At 60.4% G+C, this 25,612-nt stretch overlaps 1 protein-coding gene across 6 annotated transcripts in view; it reads left to right on the plus strand.

Moving 5' to 3' along the window:
* Nucleotides 1-25,612, plus strand: part of BANP (BTG3 associated nuclear protein) — a 118,707-nt gene that overhangs the window by 73,097 nt on the left and 19,998 nt on the right. For all 6 annotated transcript variants that reach the window (XM_032324952.1, XM_032324950.1, XM_032324951.1 and 3 more), the window contains one exon: nucleotides 23,502-23,645. In XM_032324952.1, coding sequence (XP_032180843.1) covers nucleotides 23,502-23,645 — 144 coding nt within the window. The remainder of the gene's footprint in view (nucleotides 1-23,501; nucleotides 23,646-25,612) is intronic.

Below are 25,612 nucleotides of genomic sequence, written 5' to 3' on the forward strand. Positions count from 1 at the left end.
TATTTGGTATTGTTTATGATCTCTCTTGTTTCACTCATGATTTTATTAATTTGAGTCCTTTCTCTTTTCATTTTGGTAAGTCTGGCCAGGGATTTATCAATCTTATTAATTCTTTCAAAGAACCAGCTCCTAGTTTCATTATCTTTTCTCCTGTTTTTTGGGTTTCTATTTCATTCATTTCTGCTCTGATCTTTATGATTTCTCTTCTCCTTCTGGGTTTAGGGTTTCTTTGCTGTTCTTTCTCCAGCTCCTTTAAGGTGTAGGGCTAGGTTGTGTACTTGAGACCTTTCTTGTTTCTTGAGAAAGGCTTGTATTGCTCTAGACTTTCCTCCCAGGACCTCCTTTGCTGCATCCCAAAGATTTTGAACAGTTGTGTTTTTATTTTCATTTGTTTCCATGAATTTTTTCAGTTCTTCTTTAATTTCCTGTTTGACCCATTCATTCTTTAGTAGGATGTTCTTTAGCCTCTATGTATTTGAGTTCTTTCCAGCTTTCCTCTTGTGATTGAGTTCTAGTTTCAGAGCATAGTGGTCTGGAAATATGCAGGGAATGATCCTCATCTTTTAGTACTTGTTGAGACCTGCTTTGAGACCCAGGATGTGATCTGTTCTGGAGAATGTTCCATGTGCACTAGAGAAGAAGGTGTATTCTGTTGCTTTGGGATGGAATGTTCTGAATATATCTGTGATGTCCATCTGGTCCAGTGTCATTTAAGGCCTTTATTTCCTTGTTGGTCTTTTGCTTAGATGATCTGTCCCTTTCAGTAAGAGGGGGGTGTGTTAAAGTCCCCTACTATTATTATATTATTATTGATGTGTTTCTTTGATTTTGTCATTAATTGGTTTATATAATTGGCTGCTCCCATGTTAGGGGATAGATATTTAAAAATGTTAGATCTTCTTGTTGGACAGACCCTTTAAATATGATATAGTGTCCTTTCTCATCTCTTATTATAGTCCGCGGCTTAAAATCTAGGGTATCTCTGGGGCGCCTGGGTGGCTCAGTGGGTTAAAGCCTCTGCCTTCGGCTCAGGTCATGATCCCAGGGTCCTGAGATCGAGCCCCGCATCGGGCTCTCTGCTCAGCAGGGAGGCTGCTTCCTCCTCTCTCTCTCTGCCTGCCTCTGCCTGCTTGTGATCTCTGTCAAATAAATAAATAAAATGTTTAAAAAAAAAAATCTAGGGTATCTCATATAAGTATTGCCACCCCAGCTTTCTTTTGATGTCCGTTAGCATGGTAAATTATTTTCCACCTCCTCACTTTAACTCTGGAGGTATCTTTGGGTCTAAAATGAGTTTCTTGGGGAGAGCGTATTGATGGGTCTTGTTTTTTTTTTTTTTTTTTTTTTTTTTAATCCATTCTGATACCCTCTGTCTTTTGATTGGGGCATTTTGCCCTATTTACATAGGGCAACTTTTGAAAAATATGAATTTAGTGCCGTTATATTGCCTGTAAGGTGACTGTTAGTGTATATTGTCTCTGTTCCTTTCTGGTCTGTTACTTTTAGGCTCTCTCTTTGCTTATAGGACCCTTTCAATATTTCTTGTAGGACTGGTTTGGTGTTTGCAAATTCTTTTAATTTTTGTTTGTCTTGGAAGCTTTTTATCTCTCTATTTTCAATGATAGCCTATCTGGATATAGTATTCTTAGCAGCATATTTTTCTCATTTAGTGCTCTGAATATATCATGCCAGTCCTTTCAGGCCTACCAGGTCTCTGATAGGTCTGCTGCCAATCTAATATTTCTACTGTTGTATGTTATAGACCTCTTGTCCTGAGCTGCTTCCAGGATTTTCTCTTTGTCACTAAGACTTGTAAGTATTACTATTAGATGACGGGGTGTGGACCTTTTTTGATTGATTTTGAGGTGGGTTCTCTTTGCCCCCTGGATTTTCATGCTTGTTCCCTTTGCCATATTAGGTAAATTACCTATTATAGTTTGCTCCAATATGCTTTCTGCCTATTTTGGTCTGTTAGAAGAAACCACCTCCCAAAATTTTAAAGAAAGAAAAACATATATATACACAAAAATAAGGGTAAACACAATGAAGGGATGGTATATAACTGTAAAGATGATATTAAAAAAGATTCTAAAAAAGGAATTGATAAGAAGTTGGTGGGGAAAAAAAAAAGGAAGGAATGTGATCAGGCTGGAGACTAGAACAAAGCCATGTGCTCCATTTAGGGTATATTTTGATCTAATAGAGAAATTGTATCCCAAAATTTTAAAGGAAAAAAACCCTATATATAAAAATTAAGGTTAAATGTAATGCAGGGATAAAATATGACTAATGATGAAAATTTAAAAAGATTTTAAAAAATGTATTGATAAGATAGTTTAAAATGTTAAAATAGGAAAGAGGAAAAATAAAAATAGAAAAAAAATTTTTTTAAATTTAACTTTGCATGACTAGAGGATCATGGGAAAAAAGCTGGGAATTCTATGGGTCGCTTTCCCTGGCTTGAAGTTCCGCGGGTCTCGGTAATGGGTGAACTTGGTCTTGGCTGGACGTTCCTGCTGATCTTCCGCGGGGGGGGCCGCTGCGGCGATTCTCAACCGTCTTTGTCGGAGGCGGGATCGCGCCGCCCTTGCCGGGCTGAGTCATCGCGGGGTTCGCTCGCGGAGCTTTCGGGCCCCGCGCGCTTTCCGTAGAGCCCCGGCGGCGATCCAAGATGGCGGCCGCCCGGTCTGCGGCGGAGGAGCCCAGAGCCCGGGGCGGCTCCTCGGGGAAGGAGCCGTCAGTCCTCGCGTCTCCGGCGTCTCCGGCCGCGCTCCGAGCTCCCGGCCTGTGACCCAGCGTCTCTGTGTCTGGCGTCTGCAGAGCCCGCGGAGTCCGGCCGCGCACTCCCGGGCCTCCCCCCAACCCAGGGGGACGGAGGGTCCCCGGGTCTGCGCTGTGGGGTCCTGCGGGAGCGCCGTGGCCCGACGGTGCCTCGGCTCCTGGCCTAAGGTGACCCCGAGCTGAGCGCGTCCTGGGCTCCGGCTCCGGCGCCGAAACCCGCGAGCCCCGCCGCGCTGGGACGCGCGTCCCTCTGTGACCGCGCGGGACCGAGCCGACCGCCCCCGGCGGGCTGCGCCCCGCTAGCCTCTGGGGAGACTGTGACACTTGGGATCGCTCCTGCGCTGGCCGCGGCCGGCCCCTCCCGCCGCGGCCTGTCTTCCCGAAGCTTCCGATCGCGTCTCCGCGCGGCCCGCCTTCCCCGCGGGGCCGATCTTCGGGTCCTGGAGCTGCGGCTGTCCATCTCCCGCGGGTTGTGGGTGTCCGCAGGGCCGCCAGGACCTCGCGCCGAGCTCCTGGGCCTGATGATACCTCCGCCTCCTGCTCCGCGGCCACCGCGCTCCCCTCCGCCGGGGTCTCCGTCGGAGCCCCGCGCCCCCAGCGGCCAAGGCAATGCCACCATCGCCAGCCGCCCCGCCGTGTCCCCGAGCCTGTCTGGAGAGCAGGTCGCTGGGCCAGGCAGGTGGAGGGCGGCTCTCGGCTGGCGCTCGCCCGTGTTCTCTGGGTCGGGAGAGCGCTCTCCCGTCGAGGATAGGAGAGGACGGGTCATTGCCCGTCGTCCATCTCTGGTTTTGACCACTGAGTGTTTGTCCTCATCAGAGTATCACACGTGATGTCGGATCCTTCCCGTTTGTGTCTCTGTCCCTGAGCGGAAGGCCACTCGGGAGCCTTGAAAGGTAAAACAGCGTGGACTTTCTACGATGGCAGTACCGTGTGCGGCCGGACACAGCACATCCGGAGTCGGTCAGGAAGGCCGAGGTCCCAGCCTCTGTGGCCGAGATGGCAGGCCCGGCGTTGAGCCCCTGAGGGGCTCCGGGCATGTTGGAGGAGCCCCGCTCTCAGCATGGTACGACCCGAGTGTCCTGTGCGTGCTTTGCGGGTGCTGTGGGCCTCGCTGTGGCCGCAGGCCTGGGCTTGTCTGTGTGGGCGGCAGCCTTCCCCAGACGCTGGCCCGCCAGCACCTGTGCCTCTCGCCGCCGCCTGAGAAGGGCCGTGGGCCGCCGCCCTGCCTGCCGTCTCTGCCGTGCCGATGCTGCTTTACTCATCGTCTGCTCACGGTTGCCTGTCCGAGCGCGTGCTGCCGTCCAGCTCTGCCCGGCGCTCACCGTCCGTCCTGTCTGGGACGGCCGCTGAGACGGAGCTCGAGGACAGGCTGGACAACGCCGATGGCGGCCGGAGGATTTTTCCCAGCTGTCACCTTCTGCTTTCCTAAGGGCAGCCTGGTGTTCCGACTTCAGCAGACCCTACGTGTTGCTCTGAAGCTGCTTTTCCCGGCCGGTCTGTGCAGCGCGTCCTTTCCGTTCCCTTGTTGTCGTATCACGTGGCGGACTCTGGGTCCTGTTAAGTTACTCTGCTCGAGACAGCCTCATTTTTAACGTTAACCAAAAATTTGCAAAACAGAATGATGTTTTGCATGACAGAACACACCGTCCCACGTGGTGTCCGTGATGGGGCAAGTGAGAAGTGCGGCCGTGCTGGAAGCTGGGGCGCCGTGAGGCCTTCCCCTGCCCTCACCCCCGCCCCTTCTCACCCCGGCGCCCCAGCCTCCCTCCCCTGGCCTCGCACACCCGCAGGAGGACGGTGCCAGGCGCTGCGGCTCTTTCCGTGTCAGTCACACGGGGCCCCACGGTCTTAGAGCCGCTCCCTAGTTCCCACGCGGTGGGGCCCGTGCCGGTCCTGGTGTCATTGTGGGTGTGTGGTTTCCTGAGGAGCACCGCCTGAGGCTTGTTCTGGTTTTAGGGAGCAGAGGGGCTGAATGCGGAGGCCGATAGCCTCCCGAGTTGCAGAAGCCCGTGAGGAAGTTCTCGTACTGCTGGTCTCGTAGAGTGCGCAGACTCACCGACTGCTGGCTTCGTGTTAAGTCTCCCTGCGGCCCGACGACGTGGCCGCCCTCCACGTCCTTCCAGCGCAGCTCCGAGTCGCGCGGGGGCGGCGGCCACACACGGCCTGTGGCCTCTTCTCCCACTTGCTTCCTGACCCTGGGAGCCACCGCGGCCCTTCCCACTTATCTTGGGCTCTGGTCCCATGCGTCACGGGCTGTTCATGGGGATGACTTTCTGTGTCACGCCTGGTGTCTGGGAAAGCTCCGCGCTTCGTGCCGGGGTGGGGCGGGGGTAAGAGCCGCGTGCATGGTCACTCTGGGCGGACTCTGTTTTCGGGAGAGGGAGAGCTGCCGTCTGCCGGTGCGCCCTACACGGATGCGGTTCCGCCTTGTGTCTCGGGAGCCCCCATGTGCTTCTCTTCCCTGGGCCGTGGCCCCTACCCGTGGCGGGTCTGTTTCAGGGGCACGTGAGCATGGGCCTGGTGCATTAGAGACACAGCAGTGTCCCGTGCTCCCCAGATGTGGGAAGGAACGTTACGGAGCGATAGCCGACATGCACAGTGGGAGAGAGCTGGGGGTTTAGTTGGAAGCCTCCTCTCAAGGGAAAGTCACGGCGCCCGCTGGTGGCCCAGTTACATGTTTCTTGTTCTCTTTCCTCTGTTTCTGGCCACCTGTGTCTTCTCGCAGTGGTCACTTCCTCATCCTCCGGATCTGTTTTTGGGGGAGTCGAGACAGTCGGACTTACTGTGGCGAAGTTCACATGCAGTGATGAATCCTGGTCTCGGGCCTGGGCTCTGGGCTCTGGGCGAGGACAGCTCCTGGGGGTGAGATGTGTGGGCTGCAGACCTGTGCTCCTGCTCCCGATGGATCTCGTTCAGAGGCACGTTGCTGGGCCCGTTCGTGCCGTGCTGATTTCTTTTGTCGGCAGCCTGAGCGTGGGTACCGGTGATTTCTTCTGCTGCCTCGTGCTGCTGTCTTCTCTGTCAGCCGCGACTGTTTCAGGATCCACGTTCAGTGTCGCGTGAACGGAGAGCACAGAGGCTCGTAAAGCACATGGGTGTGTTTTTGCCCACGTGGTGACTCAGGGAATTGTGGAATCTGTTTGGGCACATGGACTTTGTGTAGTGAATGAGATCAGGGACAGGGAAATCTGGGGTTCTCAGGAGGAGCCTAAAGCTAACCCTGGCTGATAGTGACGCCCAGAGCACGAGTTGCGTGTGTAGACGTGTATTGAAGGTGCTAGGCATGGGAAGTGATCGCTTGTGTAAGGGAGTTCAGCTTTCCGAGTTAGCGGTCGGTGTGATAGAATTGTTTTAGCGTGAGAGCTCATGGTGCTAGCCGGTGGCGGGCTGGGTGGGAGTAGAGAGAGAATCTCAAGCAGGCTCCACGTCCAGCCCTGAGCCCGATACAGGGCTCCATCTCCCAGCCCCGAGATCATGACCTGAGCCGAAATCAAGAGTCAGACGCTCACTGATGGGAACCCTGGGTGCCCCAGTATAATAGCATTTTGAAATTCGGTGTGGATTTTCAGAAGATTCTGAAAAAGTGAAAACAGGTTTTCAAATGTTAAGAGCCATAGAGGTTGCAAATTGCAGTGGGGCGGATGAAATGATTTTGAGATGCATTTTCAGTGAGAGATGAGGAGCTCATGGGAACTTTTACATGGAGTCATGTGGCCCTTATGCGGGCCGGGGGCCTCCTCAGGGAGGGGGGCGGCCTGGGGAGCCTCGGCAGGGACTCCCTCGCTGCAGTCGCTCTGCCTGCCAACTGGGCCTCGGCTCCAAGTCCTCCTCGCTTCTCGAGCCCGTCCTCGCTCACTGTGGCCGCTGGGCCACCCTGCAGGTCTGGTACACCGCCGGTCGAATGATGGGTCTGTGCTGTGGGCCTGGACTGTGTCCGGGTGTACAGCGTGAAGACAGGTGTGCCTTTAGGACTCTAGCACCCTCTCGTGCTCACGTGCACACGCGCAGCTGGAACGGGTTCCCAAAAGGGTTTCTACTTAACCTCACTGCACGCTGGTTGCTCTAATACTTTTTACTCCGTTCTCTTCTTCTTCTTCTTTTTAAAAATCTCTTTTGAGTACTGGTTGTGACACATTAAATCTATTTCATGGCTTGCGGTTTGAAAAGGTCTAGAACAGGTGACCACTGATGTCTCTTTCTTGTCTTAGGAGCCTGTAGCTCTGTGATGTTGTCCTTAAGTAATTTGTAAAATTTATTATTTATTTTTTAAAAAAAGATTTTATGTATTTATTTGACAGAGACACAGCAAGAGAGGGAACACAAGTATGGGGAGAGGGAAAAGCAGGCTTCCCGCGGAGCAGGGAGCCTGATGTGGGGCTTGATCCCAGGACCCTGGGGTCATGACCTGAGCCACCCAGGCACCCATTAAAGCAGTAGTTAATTAGGATATATTCCATTTCTCGTTAAAATTAGCACTATGAATGAGCCTTTTAAAGAAAGGTCTTCTGAGGGGCGCCTGGGTGGCTCAGGGGGTTAAAGCCTCTGTCTTTGGCTCCGGTCATGATCTCAGGGTCGTGGGATCGAGTCCCGCATCAGGCTCTCTGCTTGGCGGGGAGCCTGCTTCCTCCTCTCTCTCTGCCTGCCTCTCTGCCTACGTGTGATCTTTGTCTGTCAAATAAATAAATCAAATCTTAAAAAAAAAAGAAAAGAAAGGTCCTTTGAGCCTAATCAGTGTAAAGCAACGTGGTTTAGAAATTCAGCTTATAAAAAAATGGCTTCACGTGTTTTGTTAAAGGAAGGGCCAGGCATGCACGTGTTGGTCATCTTGGGGAGCTGCTAACACACGGTGCTGGAAGGCCAGAGGGGTTGTGTGTGTTCTAGAGAACCCCGAGTGGGGCGCACGTGCTTCCGAGGGCTGGCCACTCACGGGCCTGTGACGTCACACAGGAGCTGGGATGCCCATGGCCGGGAAGATGCCCAGGCCCGGTTCTTACCAGTTTTGCCTTGTAGAGCGAACATGTCAGTCAAGACAGCCTCTCCGTCATTCCCGCGAGTCTTGCTTCTGTCCCTGCATCTGGAAAGCAGAATGTGGCGAGCACGGATGCTGGTCACCGAGGCCGAGGAGGGCAGTCCGGCTGGGGCGGAACCCTGCGCTGGGCTAGCCTTGCCCCTTAATACACGGGATGGGCTCGTAAAGTTGTAGAGACCTTTTAACCTCGGCAAAATGTTTTCAAAACCATTTTAGATGAATAATACAGGAGTAGAATTTGGCCCGTTGTGTGCGTTAAGATGTATTAAAGAAGAGTGAGCCCGATGGGGATGCTTGCGGAGTGACTCCCGAGTTCCAGTAGATGGGCCTTGGGTCTCGCAGCGCGGTGCCTGTCCTTCCACCGTGACTTTTCCCGGCCAGCCCCGACTTTCTTCCCTCGTCTGTCACGGGGCTGTTTGCGTCTCACTGTCCAGCAGCCCCTCCCTCCCGTGCTGTGTCGGCCCGACAGCTCTGCGCCCCGTGAGGCTGGCTGCTCCGCGGGCGCAGGGACGACGCGTGGGCTCGGGGTTCGGGGCAGACGATGCTGTTCTGATGTCTGCCTTCGACAGCGGTGCCCTTCCTGGGAGCGGGCGTGCAGGCTGCCGGAGGGCCTGCGACGCGGGCCGAGCGCTGCCCGCTCTCCTGGCTTTGAGGCGGGCGTCCCAAGGCGCTTTGTGGATGTGGACTTCTCCCTCTTCTTCTGGAAGACGGGGTCTTTGCAACAAGAGGGCCTCTAAAACCTTTTCCACTTTGAAGATTTGAATGTGAGCCTCAAAAGGGGGGCCTTCCCCACACAATCCAACAGAGTGCCACATATTAGTCCGCAGCCTTGGACACCAGGCCCCTGGCCTCCCTGGGGGAGCTCGCCTGTGGTTCGCCAGCAGCGCTTTGTCAGGCGAGAAGGGGAGAAATCGGACGCGTTCCTCTCAGAGGAGGGCTGGGGCCACTCCGTCCCGCGCTGCTCCTGCTGCTCGCCTGCGGACCGGTCGGCCTGGCTCTGTGCGTCGTGGAGTCCGCTCAGGGGAGGCCTGGTGTGCCCACCCCTCTGTTCTTAGAACCCCGGTTAGGGCCCGGAGATAAGCACCCTGTGGCGTGAGTCAGAGTCCGGCCCTTGTGAGACGCCGAGCACGTGCGTGCAGCTCTCTGGGCCGTTACCGCCAGTGGGGCAGTGGCAGTGCCTTCCTGCCCCTCCCAGACTCCCCGCTTCTCAGAGGAAGTGCCCCCAGGTCAGTGTTCTGTCCACAGAGGAGACGTGCTTTGTTCAGGCCCCGTGTCCCGATGGTGGAGTGCTTGGTCGTCGTCATGCTCTGACGTGGTGGGTGTCGGTCACATCTGGTCTTTACCTGGCTGCAACTCAGGACCATCCAGCCAGGACTTCAAAGCCGCCGTCTGGATTTGACCCCAGGCACAGTGTCCCCAGGTGCTAGCAGAAGCAAACACTGGACTCATGGGGTGACCCTTAGGACGGCGGGGACAGCTGACGGGCGGCAGCGCGGGCGAGCCCTGATGAGTCGCGGCTCCAGCCTCTCTGAAGTCACGTGCAGCGGCACAGTTGAGTGTGCGTTTGTTACAGTGGTTTTCGGTTGGGTGAATTTCGGATAAAAATGTTGCTGGGTCCTTATAGGGAACATGTGGTCGCTCAGGGTTTAGACAGTGGGAGGGACAGTGCATGCTTTGGTTCTGATTAATTTTATGTGATTGAAGGCTTGCCAGCTCCCAATAATTTTTCAGATTCATCTAATCAGTTGGAAGAACAGCTGCATAATTAGCCTCAGTTAACGAGCCGGCGAGGCCGTCGTAGAATTAAACGTGGAAGTACAGGCCTCCCCCCGAGTGGTTCGGCGTGAGTTGAGGCGGGACGAAGTGTCCAGAGAGGAAGGACGTTTGTTCTGCACGTCGTCTGTCGCATCGGCTTCCACGGAGCAAGCGGTGCCGTGGACGTGTGAGGTGTCGGAGTCCGCGTCCTCGCGACACGCGGGGAGACCGCGTGAACCCACGCGGTGTGCCCTGCTCTGCGGTCGGGGCCGCGGGGGTCCCTGGGGAGACGAGCCTGGCTTTGGCACGACTGTGGAAGCAAGACTGCTCTGAGTTCACACGCTCGAGACGCGGAGCTCCAGCCACGAGCCTGCACATCAGGACCCGACGCCTCCTGTAACTCATTACGTTGCTAAAACAGAAATGTTTTGTTTGTTTCCTCTTCCTTCTCTACAGATCCTTGTCTTCTGGGGGTTTAGATCGCATGAGCCCTGGGAACGGTGCTGTAGTAACTAGAGCTGCATCGCCGCTCTGCCCGAGCGCGCCACGGAGGAGAGAACGGGTCTGCGTGGCCCCGCGGTCCCGTCAGGGCAGCCAGGACGCGGCCCTTGTCTGTGGCTTTGTGTGGTACTTGGGCAAGACCCGCGGGGAAACGGCGGCTGCAGCTCGTCTCGTGCGGCTGGGCTCGTGAGCCGTCCTCTCCCTGACCACTGCTGGGGCATTCGAGGGACGGGTGGAGCCGGTCATGTAAGCGCGAGGGGGGGTTCTGGACCGGAAGGGTCCGTATCCCTCAGAGCTGCCGACACGAATCGGCGCTGGCAGTGCAGGGGGGCCTGGCTCTCGCTCTGCCTGGATTAGAGCCAGTCACCAGTGAGTCGAGATTCAGTGTGTGAAAGTACCGATAAGCAGAAATGCACGCGTTTGGTAACAGTGTGTGTGGATCCGTTGTGTTCTCAACTATTTGACAGCAAGTTGCATGTGCCAGAAACCTTGGAGTAGAGCTGTAGGCGCCGGGACGGGGACGCTCGTCGAGCCGTGGGGGGGACCTGGGCACGGGAGACTTGTCTGTGCAAGGAGTTGGACCATCACGCTTGCTCTAGTTTCCTCTTGTTGTGCCACATGCCGCCCCAAAACAGGGCTGATGACCACCCGTGGTCATTATGCCTCACGATCTGGTTTTCCTGGGTGCAGCGGGTGGGGCTTCGGGGTGGAACGGCGTCACTGGGGTCATCTGGGGTCCGAGCAGGCTGCCGTCAGGCCGTAGCTGGGCTGGCCCGTGGCCCGGGGCTCTGAGGCCCTTCGGTCCTCCCCTGTGCAGACTCCCCTCGTGGCCCTGGGCCTCACAGCACGGTGGCTGGCTTCCAAGAGGGGACGTAGCCAGCGTTTGAGAACCGAGGCTGTGGGCCTGCCAAGTCTTGTGGTGACCCGGCTGTCTCTGCCGGGAGGGCGCTGGGAGGGGTGAGGTCGAGGGTGCCGGGGTCTCACGGCCTCCACTTTGCTCCCAGCGTGGCTTGGCTGTGAGCTCCTGCAGGGCAGGGCCCGGGCTGTGCCCAGGGAGGGGCTCTGCCCACACGCATGGCGGGCGTGCAGGGACCGGGGCTGCGGGGCACCTGGCCGTTCTAGGGCGGGGCACAGGGCCCTGGAGAGCGCCTGAGTGTGTGTCTGGAGACGTCGACTGCGTGACTCAGGCAACACGTGCAGGCCTCAGGGGGCTCTCCCGGATGCGGCGGCCGGGCTGGGGGTGGGCTTTCAGCACTAGGGTCATGACCTCAGGCAGGCAGCAGCCCACTCGTAGCCCACCCGTGGGGCCCAGATCCACACTGAGGAACTCCGTGTGCGTCACGGTGTGCTTTGTCGGAGCGGCCTCGCCGACGGAGCACGTCGGGTGCGTCTCTGTAGTCCTCCGCGGGGCCCCCGCCGAGCCGCGGGACGTCCTCCGTCTTTCTGCTCTGCCTGTAGCGAGCTCAGGTTTTCACAATCTACATTTACACGGGTCCTGAAACAGCTTTTTGTTCCGTTCATGTCATTTTCTTGGGAGTTTACGAAAACAAAGCAAAGACCTAAACATGTATTCATGTGACTGGAAATACTGGTCCAAAAGCAGTCTGTGTTTGGAGAGTGGCCGCCGCGGCTGGCTGACCTCTGGTCCCCGTGGCGCACGATGGCCGCGGCCCCCCTCTGCTTACGGGCTCCTCAGCACCAAGGACAGGCACCTGCGTCCTCATAGTCAGTACTAACTCGTTAGAGATCAAGACACCACCAGGAACGAGAGGTTCGGGGTCGCTTGAATCTTGTGCATCATGCAGGAAGGTGCCTGTCCCACGAAAATGCCCTCCAGAGAGCCGACGGCGCCTCGCCGCCCTCCAAAGCCCCGTGAGGAGCAGGCATTGGGCCTGCAGGCCCTCAGGTCCCCGTCCCCGGAGCTGGACCCGATCGTAGCCTCTCCTGTGGCTTTGCTGGGGAGTTGCTGAGTTCCGGGAGCGAGTGTGTGTTGGAGTCTGTGCACGTGGGCTTGGTTGGGAAGGGAAAGCCCGGGAGGGGTCCGCGCCTCGGGAAGCCACGCGCGGGCTCCGGTGTTCTAGACCACCCTGTCCACTGCTGTTGCCACCGCCGCGGAGATCAAATGGGCTTGTTCACAGTCTTGCGCTGTGTTCGCGCCTGTCCCCTCTGCTTGCCGCCTTCTCTGTCCTTTCTGGGGCCCCTGGAACGGCCGTGCTTCCTCCGCGAGGCTCCTCCGCGTTTCTGCCAGGGGCCGGGGGTTCACGGAGACTCCAAGGGACTGAAGGGGCGCTTGTGAGGGCTGTTTCCAGTCACGTGGTATGAGCAGTGGGCACAGGCGCGCGGGGCTGCTTACCGACACGGCCAGTGCCCAGCGGGGGACCCGGATTCAGATTTTGGAGGATCCATCACGCGCTCTGTTCCAGACTCTCTTGCTGGGCAACATCCTGTCTCCGGAAAGAGTCCTGCTGGGGTCCGTGACTTCTCTCCACGTGGGAGATTGGTAGCCTCGCAGGCCGTCTTTAAAGACCTGGGCTTTGCTTGTGCTTCGAGCGTGAATCACGGGATGGTTCAGGGTTGTTTCACCTCGACGTGCGTGGGGATGCGATCCTGTTTCACAGTGGGAGCTGATGCTCTGAGATGGGCGCGAGGGGAGTCCGCACGGCTCTGTCCCGGACGGTACCCGTTCGCGCCAGCGCCTCGGGGCCGTGTGTGTTCGCGTCAGCCCGTCCCTGTCGTGGCGGGCGCACCCGGCACACCCGATGCCCTTGTGCGGAGCAGAGTTCGGTGGCACAGCTGAGTCCGGGCTGCGCTCATGGTGAGTTTCCGGGGTAGCTTCGCCGACATCCCGCTGACAACAGCTTGGCGGTCTTCAAACTCTTAAAGCTCTCTGCGCTTCTTTGGCATGTGCGTTCCTCCTCATACTTGAACGGAAATTCCAGTAGCTTTCAGACCTTTTCCCGTGAAATGGGGCCCTCTGAACGAGCTGGGGAAAAGATTAGAAGAGGCAGGAAGTATCCAACGTCTTATGTGCACGACTTCTTTTGGAGTGGGTGAGAAGAAGGGGTGTGTGTGCAGAAGAAGGTGTGTTGTGTGTGCACGTAGGGGCCCTTCTCTGTGGCAGGAAGAGGGTTGTGTTTCTGGGAGGGTGGCTGTCGGCTTTGGATGGTGGTTCACAGTCGACGACAGCCTTGACCTCGCACACAGCATGCACTGGGTCCCTTCGCTTCTAAGAACGTGCTGTTCGCGAAAGTACAGCTGTTGCGTGCCAGACAGGACAGGAAACTTGGAGGACCTACAGGTAGTTCAGGGCATCAGTCCCTTATGGAAAAGCCTTCCCTGACTAGAGATGGTGGAAAGTAGAATTTAAGTCATAAAGGCCAGAGCAGAATGAGTTTGGTGTTAATGAGTTTGCATCTCCTCTTGCCGGATGGGGGAGGCCGGGCCGCCTCTCCAGGGCTGGCTTAGTGCGGTGCCGTGGGTCCGTCAGCCTGCCTGGGGCGCCTGGCCCCGATGGGTCCACGGGCCCCTGTGTTCCACCTCAGGCTCCGGTTATTCTGGAATTGTTTTGGTCCCCAGCGGAGGCTTGTTACACGAAGCCACACGGACTGGCTTCCAGTCGGGGGGGACACATAGGGACGTGTTCTGGAGTGTCCCGTCTCTGAGCCCTCCGACAGTGAGTTGGGGCTGTTTCCGCAGGCCAGCCATGTTTCCCTGCGGGGTCACGGCCGGACTGCTCTGTCCAGGCTGTGGTTTGGCGGGAAGGATATTCTGCTGTGTTCTCGAGAGGAGTTGCCTGAACTGATAACGTACGTGTCTGCTCTAGAATTTGGCGTAGCTGAGATGACACTGTCTTTGAGGGGCTCCCGTGTAGTTGAGGCTGGAGGAGCCTTGCGGTACCCCTGGGTCCTCCCCGTCTGGACACGCTCTGTGCTGGTCACGTGCCCATGGCCCAGCCTGAGCCCCCTGGGGTGGATCTCACATCCAGGTCCTGTGACTGCAGATGGTTGGCGGGGGTGGAGGGGAGCGGGGGGTGTCTTCAAATCAAGGGCAGACCTTAAAATCATTGTCAAGTGTGTTTAAAAGGTAAATTAAATTGTTTCAGTACCATTAGGTCCACAGATTTTACTATTTCTGTTCCTTGCAGAATGCAGTATCGGAGCACAGCCTTCGTTGCTGGTGTGACGGAGAATGGTTCCGTTCGCTCTTAGTTGTAGGACGCGCAAGCACGAGGCGTTTTGAAACTCTCCTGTTTCCGAGCAGTTCCGCAGTGGAGCCGCACTTTCCCTGACGGCTGTCCTCGAGGGTGACAGCCCGCACACGACAGAAGGGCGCTCCCTTAGAGTGCACAGCTCAGTAAGCTGGAAAACTGACTTCCGAGGAATTCCAGAATTTCTTTTTGGTGAGATCCAGGTGCAGGTGTTTCTGTGTAAGGGAGGTGTGCTGATTTCCCCAGGCTCTTCTGTCGTGTCTCCCTGATGCGTCTGTGTGTGTGGTGACTGGGCCTGCTGTGTCATGGGTGGGGATGTCCCCGTGACGGGCTGGCGGCCGTGCCCACGGGTCTGGTCGCTTGGCTGGGACGCAGAGCAGCTGAGGAGCCTGTGAAGGTTCTGGACACCCGAGGGGTCGCTTCTGGGAGCCGTCCCAGCAGGTGGCATCTGCGGAGAGGAAACCGTCTCCACCGCGGTCCCAGGAACGGGATTTCTGAATCTCTCGGTTGTGCAGGGAGGGGGCACTCCCTGGCACTGCGTGAAGGTTTCACTTCTTACTCGTCACAGAGGTGGGGAGTGAGAGAGGGCCATGTGTTAGGACGTTTCATCCCTACTCTGATCACACGCAGCCCTGCCTTACGCAGACTCGGGCCCTCTGGTGGGCCCCCCCCTTGCCCGCAGCTCGAGCCTATTCCCTGCCCTCCCTGTGGACTCTGGGCTTACACTGTGGGAGGGGAGAGCAGCCAGGTGGCTCAGGGCCGGGAGGGCTGCCGGGGGCGTTCAGGGCCTGGAGGCCTCACACACACACGGTCGACCCTCGGGATGCTGAGCAGGGAGGAGGCAGGGCCATCGAGGACCCGCCTGCTGGCCAGCGTGGTGGCAAGAGGCGCACCGTGGGCCGAATTCTGATGGATAAGAGCCGGGAGCCCAAGGGACGTCACACGGGGCCCTTGGGCTGTCAAAGGACAGAACTGCTGCAGAAGAACCAAGTCTTAAGCCCAGTGTAACTCTCGCATTTTCCACCTGCTTCGGGCGTGAACCGCTGAGTATTCAGTTCATCGTGTGTCCATGAGGAAGCCGCGTCTGGAGATCCCAGGTCTGCTCTGAGCGGGGCGCCTGGTTAGCAAAGTCGGCTGCTGTTCGGTGGCGAGCCGAGTGACTTAAGATCAGCAGCTGACCTTGGGAACCCAGAGGACAGCATGCAGGTCCCCCGCCCTCGCTGGGAGTCTTTGCTGGTGCGGTTTTCCCACCGGCAGCGGGCACGGCCGACGGGGCCCACCACGTCCAGGAGGGAAGCTCTGTAAGGGTCAAGGTTTAGAACTTCGTGCCGGTTCGTTGCAGAACCGCACACGTGACAGCCGAGGCGAGGGCAAGAGCAGAGGTCTGTTCCTGACCCAGCAGCGGGTCCCAGAACGGGGTGGTTTCCGCCGCGTTCTGAGCAGCCGGAAAGGGTCCTGGTTGCCGCTCTCACGGGTGGCGAGGGGACTGTGAGGAAACCGGGTGAAGACGCTGCGGCTCTCGCCCGCAGATGCAGAGTGCGGGACTGCCCGGGCTCGGGCTGGAGCGGGTGTGTCTGACCCTGCGGGACGCGGGCTCGGGGGCGGCAGGAGCACCCTGGACGGAGAGCTGCTGTGTGCACAACCCACGCGACGGGTGGAAAATGACGTAGCGATTACGTCGCGTATGTTTAAAAATGCAGGTCGTGTTTCACGTTGCCTCGAAGTGAAGCAAGCCAACGGCTTGTGAAGTGACCCGGACGGATTGTGAATAGTCTGCTCGCTCATCCCCGCTGAGCTGCGGCCTTTGCCTCCCGCCTCCGTTCTCACGTCGTGTTGTGTCATCGAGGTCCGCGCAGCACTCGATGCCGTGTGCGTGGAGTCAGGGCCAGGCCCGTGCCCAGCGCGGCCGCTTGGCCCGAGCTCCGAGTTCAGCCTCGTCGCCGGAGAACGCGGCAAGTGCTGCGCACGCGGTTTGACGCCGGAGGCCTTGAGCAGAGTAACAACATGGCCAGCAGGCCGCGAGAGCCACCCCGCCTGTCCGTGCACGTGTGCCGTCCCCAGGAGTGGGGCCAGCCGAGGCACGTGTGCACCCCCTGGGCCGTCCGCCCAGATGAAGGCCGCCGGCTACCGGCCACTGGTGGGCCTGTCGCACGCAGGTGTCCTGATGGGGTTCCGTGAGGGGCGCAGTGAGCGGGAGGTTTGCTCAAGTAGGAGGGGCAGCCTGGCCTCCTCAGAAATAGGCCTTCGTGGCGTAGCCAGTGGATGAGTTGTTTCGAGAGAATTCTTTTCCATCCGGGATGACGCTTCGTTGGCACCGAGGGAGGAGAGATCGGCCATCAGAGGGAGTTCTGCCAGGAGACGATCGGCCCAAGGGAAACCGAAGGCCTGAGGCTGTGTTCTCCTCACTGCGAAGGCCGGGGTGGCAAGGGCTCTGCCTACACAGTGTCCCTCAGTGTTGGGAGCCCCGTGGCTGGTGTGTGGTTGTCCTTGCTGGTCCCCGACCACTCACTCACACGGGATCAGCTCTGGCCCCGAGCTGGGAGGCAGCTGGGCCTGCAGTTGGCACAGCTGTGCTCAGAGCTGCTGCTGTTTGCTTGTACTTTTACTGGCCTGTGGTGCCCGCACACAAGTTAGCCCCGAGGCCCCCTTCCTCCCTGGCAGCGTGGAGCTGATGGTAACTAACAAGATGCCGTCTCTGCCAGATGCCCAGAGCTATGCGCTTGGGCTGAGGCCCCGGGATCCCAGCCCGTCCTGCCGCGCCCCGCAGCTCCCTGCTCTGATGGTCCTGCTCCTGCGTTGGTGGAGTGGCAGTCGACGAGCTCTGGGGACATCGACACTGCATGTGGTCCTGATCTTGTAGCCACTGGCAGCACTCTAGGGGGGACCCACTGTGGCTGAGCGCGACAAGGACCGTCCCCCCGAGGCTCTGCCTCGTGAGCTTGCTGGCGGCCCATGTTTGTAGGACAGGAGAGCCGGTGGGGAGGGCTTCCTGTTGCCGGTCGGGCTGTGCTTTGAGACTGGGCCGTGGGGATGGTCACCTCTGGAACGGATGCCTGGAGAGGCACGTGCTGTCCTGGCCCCGGGTGGAGATGCTGTCCCTCATGAGGCCTTCTCCGGCCTGTGATTAGTCTTGCCCAGCAGAGAACCGCATTTCTGAACCTTCCCAGAGTAGAAGAAAGACGCTGCAGCCCTGCCGTGTGCGGAAGGCGCGGACGCCGTTAGCCAGCAGCTCACACGAGTATGTGGCTGCGTGCCCTGCGGGCCCCTGTGTGTTTACAGCCTGGCGAACTGTCACGGTTACACACAGACTCAGGTGTTGACCTCGGGGTGCGCCCTGTGGCAAGAGGCACCTCTCCTGATCTTTCCCTCCAGGCCTGGGGGCTGCGTGTCATTCTCACCAGCGCACGGTGCCGTCTGTAGGGGAGAGCCTGAAGCCCACAGCCGCTCAGTGCAGCCTCCGCACCCCCGGCTGGCATCTGTAACTCCTACAGCAGGGCCCTCGTGAGCTTTCTACCGAAGTGACCTCAAGGGAGACAGCCTTGCCCCTTTCTGAAGCTCGCTCTTCCGCCCACACGGCGAACAGCACGAGAAGCAGTGGGTTTCCCATGTTGAAGCAGTGAGCAGGGCCGTGGGAGCACGATCACGGGACGGGGAGCCCAGGCCGTGTGCCCACCCGTGGCTGGTCCTTCAACGGCTCCCCGTCGCCCAGTGTGTGGCTGGCCGGCTGGTGCCCCGGGCCGCCGGCCCCAGGTAGTGGAGACCCACTCCCGCGGAACCCATACAGACCTTTCACGCCCTTCCCGTTCTGTCTCACCCGTTCCCCGCCCACCCCACGCGGCCCTTCTGGAAGCCAGAGGCCTGGAACCCGCGGGAGAAGCTGGAGGTCTTCAGATCTGACCTTGGCTGGGTTATTAACGCCCCCTCAACCTGCCGGAACGGTTTCAAACACATGGTGGAGCTTTGCTCCCCGGAGTGCCGGCGTTTCTGGGGGACGGGGAGGAACACCAGCCCCCCCGACTTCGTTCCCGCTTGACCGCATGTTTTAGGTTTTGCGTTGCTTCTCCCCAGATTGTGTTTGAGCCGCGCTGCGCTCCACGCTGGAGCAGGCTCCGGAGGCCACGGCAGGAACCACGCTCATCGCTGCGGGCCGCTCGGCGTGTTTGCGGGGGCGGGATCTGGCGGTGGCTCGCGGGCGTCGTCCCTGCGCCACTGACGAGCGGCCCTGGAGCGGTGGCTTCTGCGTCTGCCCGGATGCCTTCTCTGCTGGTTTGGGGCCAGGTTCTCACGGCACTTGGGCTCAGGAAGGCGCTCACAGTGGCACCGCGCGAGCCCAGGAGCGTTCCCGTCAGAGGGTTTGCGGCTTAGGAACCATGGTCCATGTTCGGCGGTTGCTGCGCAGCTGTAGGAGCAGGGTTTGGGGCTGGGGGGCCTCCGGCCGGGGGGGATTTGAGGCGTCCCTGGGTCCCTCTCTCAGGTCCTCCTTTTATGGTCACGAGGAAGCTACTTCTTGAATTAACACCGAGATTTGAGGAGGAGGACTTCATTGAGCGCGTTCCCTCAGCGAGCGGGTTGCAGACGGGGCCACGGCCACAAGCGAGTGCCCAGGTCGCGGTCTCGCCTCTGTTTCTGGCCACGCACGTGACTACACCGTGTGGAGCGCGGGTCCTCCGGCCACAGGAGGGGCCGGGCCGGCTGTCGTGTGTGTGGTTCTCAGCTGAGGAGACCCTGGGCTGGAGTCTGGGTTCTGAACCCAAAGCCTGCTGAGAAGCCCTTGGACTGCCCGTGCTTATTTGGGGTTATACCAGTTTTGCGTTATCTCACAGAGGCATTAGATCGTTTCAAAATGGGGGGTGTGTCGGGGAAAACCAGGCGCGTGCAGGATCCCCCTGGGTAGGCTTCAAGCGCACACCCTCCGCCCTCCTCTTCGTCTGGCTGGCGCGGCTCCGCTTCCGGTGCGCCAAGCCCTCTGAGCTGGGGATGGGGACCCGGCAGGTGCCTCTCGTGCCGCCTCTGAGTCTGGAGAGGGGCGGGTGGCGCACGTCCAGGTCAGCGCAGGCCGGCGGCTTCGGGAGGCCGTGCTGCTGGCGGCTGGCCTGGAGCCCGCCACGTCCCTGTGAGGTCTTCTGTGTTCCAGAGCCTTGGGAAGAGGCTGCAGACCTGCGGCGAGGGGGAGGGAGCTGGAAGCTCCTCGCCGACGCCTCTGCGGCCTCTAGAGCAGGGGCAGGCCGACGTGCCGGCCTCCGCCCTCCCAGCAGAGCGGGGACGGGTCCTGTTCTTCCTGCGGGTTGCTCCGGGTGCCGCCCTGACCCGTGGGGCCACAGCCGCTGGGCGCTCGCCTCTCAGCCCGCACGTCTGTGCCTCCCTGTCCGCCCTGGTCACTCACAGCGTCTGTGCGCCGGCCACTCATCCTTTCTCGGCCGTGATTGCGGCCCTCCGTGGCCTCCCGCCCCAAGCCCTGCCCTGGGGCTGTGGTCCGTTGTCCCGTTGTCCGAGGGTGACGGTGAGATGGAAGCTGCCCCACAGGCTTGACGGTGGGGGTTCCTGCTCACCCCACGGGGGTGCCTCAGCGCACCAGCTCGCGTCGGAGTTTCTCCTGAACACAGCGGCGCAGGGTCCTCACCACCGGCTCTTAGCAAGTGTGCACCGATCGCGGAGAAACCCGGGATCCGCAGCGCGGCTGCCATCCTGTCTCGCCTCCTAGAACACCTCCTTCGCCGGTCGTCCCTTCCACGGGGTGAGCACGGACTGGGTGGGTCCGGCACGGAGACAGCTGGGCCCCGCGATCCAGAGTCCTCCTCTGCCGGGTGCTTGGTGTCCTTGCGGTTTCCTGGACGGGGGAGAGGCGGTGTCCCTGCCCACGGCCCCACCCGCGTCCCCGCCTCCTGGGCTGTGCTGTGATGGGTAAGGCCTGCCTCCCGACGAGCATCCCGCCTCCCTCGTGAGGAGGCCCCTGCTGGCAGAGCTGTCCGTCCGGCCGGCCCTCCTCCTTGTGTTCCTTTCCTCCGCAGCTGTCCTCTGGCAGAATGCGAGTGTCACCTTCGGAGAGCTCCTCCCGGATTCAGAGGACGGCCTGAAAAGCGTCCCAACTGCTTTGTGTGCAGGCGCCCGGGCGTGCCGCCTCTGCTGTGGATGCTTGGGGTTCGCCTGCGGGGCGGGAAGTGCCCCTTGCGGGACTGAGGGCAGCCGTGGGCTGAAGCCTGCAGGTCAGGCCAGGCCGGGACAGAGTTGGTGGCAGTGCCTTCCCCGGGGTGAGGCGGGCCTGGGAGGTGCCCTGAGACCCGTGTGTCCGCTGCTGAGCTTTCCCGTCAGCCGGCTGGGCTCCCGAGGCTGCCGCTGCCCTCGGCTTGACTCCACTCGGGACGAGCTTTCTGTCCACCGTAGGGGAAGCCATCCTTCCCATCGAGAAGCTTGTCTCCCTGCGGGGCCGTCGCTGTCCCCACTGGAGGACCGGTGCCCCGATCTGGTCGCACTCCCAGCTCCTCCTGTGGAGGCCACCGTGGGAGGGTTTTCTCCGCAGGGTCGGGGGTGTGGGGAAGGGCAGGTCGCTGACCGAGGCCTGGAAGGCCTTTCCTACCAGCGCCGCGCCCGTGTTGACTTTCTGACTTGTTCTCGAGTCAGTTGCCAAAAGCAAAAGTGCGGACACACTGAGGAAGTGTGGCGTTTGGGGTGAGAGCTGGGGGAAAGCGTTTTCCGGTTTCCGTGTTCCCGGCAGCCGGCCGGAGTAGTGCTGGGCTTCGTTGTCCCCACCCGGCTCGTTTAGATTCCGAACTCTGATGTTCTCGTTCTCGACGCCGTCCGCGGTGCGGCCCGCGGGCCGTGTCCCCTTCCGGGGGTGCCGACAGGATCAGCTCACTCTCGGGAAGCCCTAACAAGCCCGGGTCTCGGGTGGTCGTGGCTCACCGCCAGCACCAGACGAAGGCAGAGGCTTCTGGGGAAAAGGTTCCGCGATGGTGTGGCTTTCGTTAACAGTAGTTGATGGCGTGACCGTCAGTGTGTTGGGGGCCTTCTGCGGCAGGCGGTGGTGACGGAACCGTGACCATGTTACCTAATGCCATGGTACCCGTGTTCACAGACGGTGCACGGTTTCTACGCTCAGTGCAGGACCGAGCCACGGCGAGCTAAGTGAGCACAGCCACGGGCACCGCTGGGCTGTTCCAGGCCCCTTCCCTCGGTTCCCCATCCGGATCTTTCCTCGCTGCTTGGGCCGAGCTGCCCCCGCAGGGCACGTCTCCCCCGGCACCATGAACCTGTGCCCAGTGGGAGCACCGTATGCTTGATTCCGCTAGGTTGACGGCAGGCTCTCCTGCTGGGGGAGTGGTCCCTGCCCAGGGATGTCATCCCATGGGACACGTGGGGGCCGGGGGCTTTCCTGTGAGCAGCGCTGGGGGTTATCGTGTGACCGTGAGAGGTCTGGGGGGTCCGGGGACTAATGCAGGAGACTTGGGGTGTCGGCAGTTCTTCCAAAGCTCTGTGTCGAGCACCCAGTGACGCAAGGAGCTGATGATGGAAAAGGAGCCAGGGTTGGGTCAGCCCTCGGGGAGCGAGAAGCCGGCTCCTTGGAAGGATGCAGCCCAGGAAGGCCGGCGTGCTGTGTGCCGATCCTGTGGCCGCGGCGGCGGGCAGTCACACACTCAGGCTCTGAAGTGTGAAGGTCCGTGTCCAGCGTGGGCGTCATAGGGCTGACACCAGGCTGTCCCTGGGCCGCTCCTCCGGCGCACTCCAGGGCAGGGTCGCCTCCCGGCTTCCCCAGCCTCCAGACCTGCCCCACCTGTGGCTCCTGGCCCGTCTCCCCTCTTCCAAGCCACAGATGACCAGAGGGCTCCCTTCACGTTGTGTCTCTGCTTCTCAAGGTGCCGTGGGACGCTGGGCCCCATGCGCAAGGTCACTCCGTGTTGTGATAGCCTCACCTTAGTCCCAACTGCAAGGTACCTGCTGGGGACACACCCACAGGGCCTGGGGTGACCGTGTGCCTGTCCGGGGCCTCCGCCTTCCCAGCACAGCCAGCCGCTATCAGGACACGAGACCGCGTGAGTGGTTTCTGAAGACACAGAAGAGAAAGGAATTAAGAACTTTCTAGCTTCTGTTTTAATAATTGAATATACCGTTTGTTTTTCTCTACTGATGGGTGGTTGTCAAAGAAATAGAACGTTCGTTCATCAGACGCTCCAAAGCTGTTTCAGAACCACAGACTGCATTTTTGCGCAGACGGTCGGTGATCCGTACCCGAGCCCACCTTTCCCGGAATGGGCACCCCCCGCTCTGAGACCCGCACCTCGTCCTCGGCTCTGACCATTGCTGTGGGTGGCAGTTGGGCTGGTCAGGAAGCGTGGGCGTTGCTGCTGTGCACTGCTCGCAGGGATCTAGAGGGCGGCCCCATGATTGTAGAATTTGAAAGGGGAGAGACACAACCCCAGGTATAAACCCGCACGGTTCGTGGCAACTCCTGATGAATACGGAGCCTTGGAGGCCCTCACGTCCACTCCCCGTCTGGCCCGTGGGGCTGCAGGTGCCCCCCTCCGTGCCCAGCTGTTGGAGCACCAGGAGGGCTGGGTGCGAAGGGAGCCCGGGGGTCGGGGTGCTCAGGAGTCGGGAGGTCATCCAGAGCCTGTCCCCGGGGTCCTCATCTGCCCCCTCCTCTTGGTGTGTCCCGTGCCCTGGGGGCTCCCCCTTGCTGCCTTCCCGCTGGCAGCCCCTCACGCTGAGCTGTGACCTGTGGCACCTGGAGCCGCGGGTCCCTGACTCGTGCCTGTTGCTGCTTCGCTGTGACCGCGTGTGTCCGCGCTCAGAGGGCTTCGTCTCCGGCTCTCAAGCGCTCCGGGGGCGGCCTCCTGCGAGCTTCAGATGACGGTGATTTCTGGAAGGTCTTCAGTGCTTCGGTCTCCCCATGGAGGCACCCGCTGTCTCCTTGCCAGCCTTCTCAGGCTCCCCTCGGCCGCGTCCCCCGGCTTTACTCTTTAAAACTGGAGCTGGTTGGTCTTTCTCTAGTCGGCTGGCAGACCCAGCGTTCTGCGCGGCACGTGGCTGTGCGAGGGCCGTCACCTGGGAGCGAAGCCGAGCAGTTCGGTCACGCTGTGTGCGTTCGCCTGGTGGGCCCCGCGGTGTGGATGGGGGCCGTGGGCCACCTCCCTGGGTTCGTGTGGCCGTGAGAGTGGCGGTCGCCGCCGGCCGGGCGCGGCGGTCCGTGCTGACTGTGCTGTTGTGCTGACCGTGTCTGCTGTGTCTCCGCAGGTGCTGCAGGGCGCCCAGCTGATCGCCGTGGCCTCTTCCGACCCTGCTGCTGCAGGCGTGGACGGCTCGCCCCTCCAGGGCAGTGACATCCAGGTCCAGTACGTGCAGCTGGCTCCGGTGACTGAGCACGCCGCTGCGGCCCAGGTGGGTGCGCCTGCTGGAGGCCGATGCCTGTCTGCGGACGGGTCCCGGGGCTCCTGCTGGCGGGGGCGCAGCTCGGGGCTTCTGCTGCCGCTGTCCCGTGAGGAGGGTGATGGCCCTCCTCCATGCTGTGCGTGGAGGCCCTGGTTTCTTGGGATGCCTGACGATGTGGAGCTGAGGAGCCCAGTCCCCGCCCGGGTGCCAGTAGGAAGCCAGTTCCGACACAACCCGTGTCACGTCTTCTCTGTAAACTCGGAGGCAGGAATTGAGTTGTGTCTGGGCACTGCGGAGCGAGAGGGTCCGTTGACCTGAGACCCCACTGCCCCTCTGACAGCTGCAGGGCCCAGCCCGGGGGTCAGCACGTCCACAGACAGCGTAGCTCCAGCCGTTGGCCTGGACCCTTTCTCCAGGGGTGGGGTGTGGGTCCTTGCCCCAGCGGGCTCCTCTCTGCTCGGGATGCACGATGGCCTGGGGCAGCTGTGGCACGTCCCTGGGGCCCCGTTGGTCCTGGGTCGCAACCTCCTGCAGCGCACTGCCCGTGAGGCAGCCTGAGGGCCTTGCTGGGCACAGCTCGTGCGCGGGCAGTGGGGAGGGAAGCCCCAGCCGCGCCCCCCCCCACCGCGCATGTCGTCTGGTTGGCTGGGTGGTGGGGCCCATCCCCCTGCCTGTCCTCCGTGCTGTCCCCCGAGCGTGGGAGAACGTGTGCTCACGGTGCCCGATGTGGCGGCTGCTGCTTCGGGTCGACGATGCATTTGTGGAGCGGCCCCTCACCAAGTGCCCTGGCCCAGCGAGCCGTCTGGCCTCCCCTCTGGGTCCTCGGGGGCCCGCTGCTAGTGCAGGGAGCCAGGTGGAAGCTCCCATTAGGGGACACGGTGGTTTTGGTGTCGTGGGCTGGTTGGAGAACAGCGGGGCCTGTGTCTGACAGTAATGACGGGGGTCCCGAGAGTGTGGGGGTCCGTGCTGGCACAGAGCGCAGGCTGTGGGTGGCGGGAGCGGCAGGTGTGCTCTTTCCCCGTGTCCTCAGAGCTCCTGGGGTGCTTGAAGTTGCCAGCCTTCCCGCTCAGGCCGGGCAGAGGGATGCGCTGACGCTGGGGCTCGCGGCTGCTCCGACCGCAGCCGGCCGGCTCCTGCTGCTTCCTCGCACGCCTGGCCGTCCTCCGTCCCCCCCGCCTCCGCTACCAAGGAGCCCGTGTGTCGCGATGCCCCAGCTCCTGCTGCTCATGCTCAGCACGGAAGCCCCAGATCTCCGTGCTCCCTGGGTCTCTGCTCGGGACCGGGCTGGGTGTCGCGTGTGCTCCCGGCCCTCGGGAGGAGGGGGTCTTCTCCTTCGCTCGCTGCTGAGGGGGCTGCCGAGGACGGGAGTCGGTGCGGCCGCCGGGGACCCGGGACCCAGGAGCCCGCTGGCTGAGCTCAGCGCTCCCCTGCGGGCTTAAATTCTTCGTCTCCCAATTGGTGGCGACGCCGCAGTGGGCAGGCGTGTTTCCTGGAGAAGGCGCCGCTTTTCTCTTCCCTTAGACTTCAGCCCGTCCCACGTGAGCGGCTGCGGTAGCCTGGGACCTTCTATGGGGCTTTTGTGTGGTGGTGACCACAGAGGCCCACTCCACCGTGGCCTGAGCCGAGAGGGGTTGAGTAAGACCCGGAGCCAGCGGTGTTGGGGGACGAGTTGGACCTCTCTCTGGTCTAAGCACGAGTCTGTCCTGGAAGCCAGAGCCCCCGCAGCCCTCCTCCTGCCCACACCAGGTGGCTTGCGTCTGGTGCCCGCATGGTTCTAGGTGGGCCCTGCACTCGGGCACTTTCCTTCCCCGCCGCCCAGCAGGCATGGAAGGGTCCCCAGTTGCTTCAGACCTGGGTGCGGTGCGGCCGGCCGCCTTCCTGGACCGTGCGTTCGTGGTCCTGCCGCAGGTCGCAGGATTGAGGAAGGCTGTGTCCGTTCAGCTCTCGGCCTCCGCGGCTTCCTGTCTGTTCTCTGT

Source organism: Mustela erminea, chromosome 19 (assembly GCF_009829155.1).
Source record: "Mustela erminea isolate mMusErm1 chromosome 19, mMusErm1.Pri, whole genome shotgun sequence".
Taxonomy (NCBI): domain Eukaryota; kingdom Metazoa; phylum Chordata; class Mammalia; order Carnivora; family Mustelidae; genus Mustela; species Mustela erminea.